Genomic DNA, 7,510 nt, shown 5'->3' with positions numbered 1-7,510 from the left:
GTGTCAGAGGAGAATGCAGTTTACACCCTGCTGCAAGATCCTACTGATTGGACTAAGCACTTTGGGGTCAGCCCAACTAGAAAGGGTTAAAACCCTTAGACACAGTGAGTCCTTGTCCATTAAAACTTTGGGAGTCCTCATCCATTAACAACTTCAAGAATCAACTCAAGTACATTGGGAGTTCTTGTCAATAAACTACTCCATGGAGTTCTCGTCAATCAAGAGCTTCATAAAGTTCTTGCCTCTCGACACCAACGACAGGTAATGACTAGTTCCTGCAAAGCCTCCCGACTCCAGTCGCGACACTGCCAAAGAACCGCCGCCACGATTGTCAACTGCCCTTCCTGCAACTCGACTACAAGACTCTGCCGGTGCGCTCCTCACTCCATTCACCATCTTGATTGGTCTTCCGAGCTGCCACTCAAACGCAACCAGACTACTGATGAATCCACATCTAGTACAACGCAAATGCAAGTACAGTACCTCCAGATTCTCGCTGAACTGGTGCTTTTAATACAAAGTTTAAAGCCCTTCTAAATGAAACAAAGGTTAAATTGATAAGTTGGTTCGTTCAGGTCATGGTCTGAGAAACAGCATACAGTCATAGAAACTCGGGAATTCATTCATTCTCTGTTTGACCTTTGTGTGTGTGTGTGTGTGTGTGTGTGTGTGCACGTGCTTGTATGTATTAGATTAGTTTCTGTGTCTTAGAATAGTTTCTCATCTGATTTTAAAGGCAAGTGTCTTGTGTCTCTGTGCTCATAATTTACTGCCTTAAACTGCCAATCTTGTTACTGTGCTCTTAATAAACAGCTAATATCCTACAACAAAACACAGGAATGTTTTTGTAATAAATTAAAAGACAAAGACCCAGTCTTAGGCATTTAACCACAGATGAGTTTATTCTTTTTTAGACATGAAATAATAGAGTTATGACTTCATGATGCTTTAGAGTGTGTTGGATAACTCTACGCTAAGGTAGCGAATCCCACTCTAGCATTTCCTTGGTCAAACACAGAGTAGAATTGCCTAAGGAAGACATCACCCAGGATCCAGTAAGGATAACCATTTCTGTACTCCTCATGAGATTTCTGGATGCCACTCTGACATTTTGAGTTAGAATCTTTTTTCTGTTTAATTACAAAAAAAAATATGTGTCAGTCTGCACTTGGCATATATATTATTACAGTAACTGTTAAATGTAGATCAGTTATGAGGCAGTTCCACTCTTACCTGAAGCACATATGCAGTACCCGGCAAATGCAGGTGAGCTCCGTTCATAACAAATGTCAGTGGGGGAAGGCTGCTCACTTCATTACAGTTGAACACATACTAGAAGCATAACACAGAGGACCCCTTTTCAATCTGTTTTCTATTTACTCTTAGCCTTTAACTTGGCTTTTAAAGGGCTGTTAGTCTCTTTGCTTTTAACTTACATAACACAGGAAAGGAATAAATCTATATAAATTCAAGGACCGTCCTGAAAAACTACACAGCCGTGGAAAGCTTTTAATGCATACAAGTGGATTTTAATTCTGCTTTGCCATGAATGTGATGGATATAACTAAACTTGACTAGTGAGCATTATATCCTATATGGCGTACAGCTTATTGACGATTCATGACTTATTATTTATAAAAATCTAAAGATTAAAGTGCATGACATGATGAAAATGGGCTTACATTGCCATTGCTGTCCTGTTGGGCTCCCAGCATTTGATGGAGAGTGTCTACATACTGTGGTGGGCACAGCAGCAGTGATGTTCCTGTGTCTGTAATAGCAGTACATCCAGATTCACACCATCCTGTTGACTGGTGATTAACCTCAAAACTAACAAATGGGAAAGAGGTTCTTAATCAAGCGGCTACAGTTTAATTTACTTTGTCAAGGTGTAATTACTTTGTCATTAAGGTGTCAAAACAGTTTTATTCAGCTCAAAGTGCTTTATTAACAAAAAAAGCAGTGTAATGGAGGAAGCAGAAATATATAGAAAATAAAAATGTAGTTGAAATCCATTCAGACAGTGTTGGAAAAAAACACCCTGTTAACATTTGTTTTATTATTATCCCATTGTACAAGGTGCAGATTAGTTTTTCAGAAGATGCTAGACACCTACCCTTCAAAGACCAGTTGCCAGTGGCTGTTTCGTTGTACAGGAACCCAGTTGATCTGACCTTGGTAATGGGAGGGATCAACTCCACCAAACACGACCTCACTTCCACTCTCAGAGTCACTGTTTAGCAATTTCATTAGGTGTTAGTTGCACATCCATCTTGGCATATATCATTTACATCAACATCAAGAAATTGTTTAGTGGAAGTGTGTTTAACCCATCTATGTGTTCCATTTTTACTTTATACTGTGGAGTTCTTCAAGAATTCATGTATAGTTGAACACAGGTCTTTAAAAGTCCCAGCTAATGCATATTCTAGTTTAATTTCAGATACTAATACAACTTGATCAAGTAAAAATGCAGAATATTGATTAACTGACTGGAATCAGGAATGGAGCAAGAATGCGTAATGATAGAAGTATTAAGATAAAAATTTTGTTGTTGGTTTAGTGTTTTCTGCCACATGATCACATTTTTTACCTGCTTAAGTAAAAAGCAAAGATTGGCTCCTCAATAACGCCTTCTTCGATCATGGTGTCCACAATGGTCTTGTCTTTAGAAGGCATGAAGGCCAGGCCCATGAGTCCATCATGCAAAGGCTTTGCAAAATGATCACCAGGCTCTGAAGTGCTTAAACCAATCTTCTGGTTTGTGACAGACAGCTGACCCATCTACAGGAGGTGAATGTTAGAGAACACTGATTAAGAGGTAGGAAGTATGTATCAAAGTACAATTGCTGTAAAGTATATATGTAACGTGAGTATTTCTTTTCATCTAACACTTTTGATTTCAAAGAAAAAACTTTTTGCTCACTACAATTTCAAACAACACATAACTATTAGTTAGCCTTAGCTAATGTTTTTCATGTTAGTTCCTTGGTGAAAGGGGCACTAATTTATGATCAGTAACTGAAATCTGTGTGTGACTTGAGTTAAATATCTTTTTCTTTTGTGATTCTTTCTTGTACTTTTACTTTCAATCGTTAAGTTAATTTAAAAGTGTGGCAGCAAGGGCATGGCCAAGTGCCTGCTGTGAATGGGAAGAAGAGTCGCAGAGAAGGAACGAGTAATACGTGAGTGGTTACACCTTTGTGTGGTTAATAATGAAGTGTATTTATAGACTGTTTGTTTTGCAGTGAGTGTTGATCCTGTGAGCGAGAGCCAGTGTAAGCTGAGCTGATCTTGACTGTGACAAGACTGGCAAAAATGGAAACCTTGTATTTTTTCTTTTTAATAAACTTAATTTAGTTTGTTAAACAAAGTGCAAAAATTGCTCCAGTAAAAATGATTAATTAAAATGACACTCTCCAAAGCATGCCTCCTGTGTTCTCATTCTCCTCCCTGCCTTCCAGGGGTTTACAAAATATTTATACTTTTCTACTTTTTCTGCCGAGCTATACTCCTGAGCTGCCGGTGATCCAGACCCCCCTACGCTCTGGACCTAATGAGCATCACTCCTGAGCTGCTGGTGATCCAGACCTCCCCCCCTTCACTCTGGACCTGTCCACCGGCAATGCTTCACACTGCCACGAAGATGCTTCATCTGTTTTCTATGGACTACACAAACACACATTGTACACACACGCGCGCACTACAGTGTAAACCCATATGAGGATGGGTTCTCTATTGAGTCTGGTTCCTCTCAAGGTTTCTTCCTATCACCATCTCAGGGAGTTTTTCCTTGCCACCGTCGCCCTGCTTGCTCATCAGAGACGTCACACACACACACACTTCACTTTACTTTTGTTTGTGTAAAGCTGCTTTGAGACAATGACCTTTGTAAAAAAGCGCTATACAAATAAAAATTGAATTGAATTCTACTTTAACTTGAGTGAAAAGTTACTGCACTTTTACCTCCTCAGATAATTGACAGTTCTGCTAGTCAGAGTCAGTCCTATGTGACCACATCCTTGCATAAGTAGCAGAAAATGAGGATCATTGCAACACAGTTTACTATTCGACTATTAGAGCAGACATACTGTGACTGTGTCATAGCCAAGGAAACCCTGGACACTGCCTGTTCCATACTTTACTGAAAATGGTTGTTGATTGCTGGTGAATGTGGAGGACTTGCTTGGGTTGAAGAGAGGATGACTGCCTGGAAAACAAAGGGAGAACTTATAGATGGATAAGGTACTGCAGATATAACCTAAATTAGAATGGATTGTCACAAGAATAGTAGAATACAAAACCACTTTGAAATACTTTTTTAAGACCAAGCCATATTTAACTGGATTGGATATCAAGGCTGGCTTATGTTGTTAACCACAGTTATATCACAGTGCTGTTGAAGTCTCAAATTTGATTGGTCAGAAGGTATTGATTAATTTTCTATAACAGCAGCTCTGACAGTAGTTCTGGCCTCAAGGTAAATCACAGGTTTATATTAATGCACTTATTCTATAATACAGCTACAATAGCTTCAATACATTATTATTTTGATAGAAACAACTTACATAGTGACTTACTGTGTATGGCAGTTGTACCACAGAAACTGAATTAACAAAGAGTGTAATTGTTGAAATGAAAATTTTCTGTGAGGAGATGTTGATGTTGATTTTTGGAAGGAGCCTCCAGTGTCAGCGCTTTATGTCAGAAGTAAGGTTATTTTCAGCCATGGGAATGTCTTCCTGAAAGAAGGCTATGTAGTTCTTTTGGTAACATGACAAGCTGAGATTTTTTTTTGCCGTATTAACTTCAGGAGGAAAAAAGTAATGTGTGGTAACGGAATGTGTGTTTATAACTGCTATAACATACATGATAACAGGAACTGAACTAACTTGTTTCATTAAACATTAATGAAACATTGATGAAATGTATGTTGCATTGTCCTTTAATCAATTAATAACATAAATGCAGGAAATTTGCTCCAATGTAAGATGAAAAATACACTTTAGGATGAGCTGTTACGGAAAAATGATCAACTCTGTATAACGAAGCTTCATTTTCCATTTGTTCTTTTTATGGGTATTTCTTACAGGTCAGTATACCACCTCTGGCAAAGTGATTATATTGATTGTTACATGATGAAAATGCAAGTCTACTGAGGTTTTTCAGTGTGTAGAGTACTCACTGCAGGCATCACTGTTGCAGTAGACAGAGTTGACCCACAGAGTGCTGGAGCCGGTGTCAAAGTGGAGGTAGAAGTACTGTGGAGGGCTTCCAATACCAACTTTTCCAAAATAAGCCATCTGGAGATTACAGAGATATGGATTGTTAAACACCTGTGCAAAGCATTGATATCATAGCTTTAAGTAACATATACAGGCACCTTTTATAAGCATCACTAATAAAAAGTAAGAGTAATGAGTAATGAGTAAATTATTCCTGTCATAATCATTACTAAATCACAATTATTTACACAGTTTAGGATTGAGGAAAGTGTTAATAACCATTCCAGATTTAGTTGTACATATAAATATGTGCAGTTGATCAAGCAGAATGCTTTGGCAAATATTAAGGTTTATTTTAAATTCATTGACTGATGTAAATTAGTTGCTGCACCATCATTTAATCGTTATAATTGACTTGATCAATGAAAATTTTTGCATCTGTGTTATGTAATGGAACCCAGTAATATTTAGTGGAGTTGTAGCTTAGAACGTTAGTACATTATTTACATAGTTTCTGCTGTAGTACATTACTTTTCAGTAACCCCGTTGTACTACTACATTGTAGTAATTCCAATAAAGGTTTATATAGAATATTTTATGACATGTATTCCATTTGCAATTTTACAATATAAAAGGCAGACATTCAATTACTTATGAATTATTAAATAGTTTACGTGAATTATGTTACACTAGAATTATTCATCAAAGAGCTGCAGAATCAAGAAAAAAAACTATAAAATTGTTAATCAATAATTAGAATTTTCAGTGATTAGCCAAAATTTCACAATAGTAATAGGTGTTAAATTGAATACATCTTCATTGTATAATTATCATATTTCTGTAGAAGGTAGATTTACGTCATTTTGGTTGATCAGGCTCTCAGTGTAACCTTGCTGAGAGCTGTACTGTGAGTACTTCAACATTTCCTTGAGGAGACCCCTTTCCTTCATTATGGTCTTCTTTTTAACAAGAGGAACTCTGCAGACAACATATTTAGAATAACATCATGAAGCTGATCTGATAATAGTCTACGCTTTCATTTAAATCTCTGAAAATAGTGTCCATTCTGTACCCCAATAATCCCCTTTGGCCCTCTTTCTCTTACCTGACGAGTCCCTCAGTAAGAGCCAGACAGAGCAGACCGAGTATCAGACACCTCATCATGCCTCCACAGATTTCTTTTCCTCAAACACACACAACGGCCACCTGAATCAAGCAAATTTATAATCTGACCTTATCCAATAGCAATGACCCACATGAGCACTTTATGATTTAAACCAAAAAAGCATTACTGTAGTAATTGGGCTTTTCAAACAGATTTGAGTAGGTTGTACCAGATATGATGTTTTTATCAGTTAATTGTTTTTTTTTATCTAAGATTATGTAAACTTATTTTATATAATTGTATGTTGGTATATAATGGAAGCTGATAATGCATATTAAAGACAATCTCAAATGTCTTAAAAATGCAACAGTCAGTGGGAATTATTATCTTAAAGATTACCTTTATGTTTGATGTCAAGTAATGTCATTTACAGTTCAGACTTACTATGTCCTTGGAGTTTTGGCAAAACAAACACAGTCTGAGTTTATTTTCCTAGGGGCATAGTCAGAGTTGAGTGATGCATGTATAGTGAAGATTTAATACTCAAATTGCGCACAACAGTATTGAGACCTCAGATGTGCTTTAACTCTGGACTTAAGCACTAGTCAGAAGTTGCATGAGTGTTACACATGCAGTGAAACAAAAGCATGGCTCAGTTATGTGTGATTCTAACTTGAACTTAAGTGTGGTTTCTTGCAAGGTATTGGACTGAGAGTCCGGTGCCACTGTCATACAGTTTTATGTCACCACAATATCATACTGAAATGTATGTATTGGGTTGTAAATACAGTAAAAAAATGGAATTTCAATCAAAAGCCAATATTAAATACATAAATATGACAATATTAATTCATAGTAATTAATAATATCAATTTAACTTAAAGTTAGATGTAAACATAGCAGATGGGTGCTTGGTCAGTTTCTCTTTGGGCATTTTTCTCTTTAAGAGAGCACATAAAAAATAAAAAAAAGCCACTGTTGTCTGATTCTTCAACTCAAAATGGTGAAAAAACATGATAAATCCCTGACTAGACAAACTAAACAAACAAACAAACAAAAAATTCTGAGCTTTGGTACAGTCAGAAAGCAAATAGTGATATTGTTTTAATATCTTTATTAATATGATAAAATACTAAAGATGGCACACATTTCAGAACAAACAACATTTGTTATCTGTTAT

General features: G+C 36.7%; 1 protein-coding gene across 1 annotated transcript; it reads right to left on the bottom strand.

Moving 5' to 3' along the window:
* Positions 1 to 885: 885 nt before the first annotated feature.
* LOC113526108 (gastricsin-like) lies at positions 886 to 6,399 on the bottom strand. Its single transcript, XM_034304184.2, has 9 exons — positions 6,331 to 6,399; positions 6,083 to 6,203; positions 5,186 to 5,303; positions 4,092 to 4,210; positions 2,594 to 2,784; positions 2,117 to 2,233; positions 1,683 to 1,830; positions 1,234 to 1,332; positions 886 to 1,130 (listed from the first exon to the last, which is right to left on the bottom strand). Exons 1-9 carry the CDS (start codon positions 6,387 to 6,389, stop codon positions 969 to 971), a joined length of 1,134 nt encoding a protein of 377 aa, XP_034160075.2. The 5' UTR covers positions 6,390 to 6,399; the 3' UTR covers positions 886 to 968.
* Positions 6,400 to 7,510: the final 1,111 nt, after the last annotated feature.

Source organism: Pangasianodon hypophthalmus, chromosome 5 (genome assembly GCF_027358585.1).
Source record: "Pangasianodon hypophthalmus isolate fPanHyp1 chromosome 5, fPanHyp1.pri, whole genome shotgun sequence".
NCBI lineage: Eukaryota > Metazoa > Chordata > Actinopteri > Siluriformes > Pangasiidae > Pangasianodon > Pangasianodon hypophthalmus.
This window is presented reverse-complemented; position numbering and strand designations above follow the sequence as displayed.

Bases quoted from the DNA above. Each gene is read 5' to 3' on its own strand.
- LOC113526108 (XM_034304184.2), bottom strand. From the start codon at position 6,389: ATGATGAGGTGTCTGATACTCGGTCTGCTCTGTCTGGCTCTTACTGAG. The intron at 2,234-2,593 runs GTAAAAAATGTG...ATTGCTAAACAG, and splicing joins TTTGCTTTTTACTTAAGCAG to TGACTCTGAGAGTGGAAGTG. The intron at 1,831-2,116 runs GTAGGTGTCTAG...CCCATTTGTTAG, and splicing joins TGGCAACTGGTCTTTGAAGG to TTTTGAGGTTAATCACCAGT.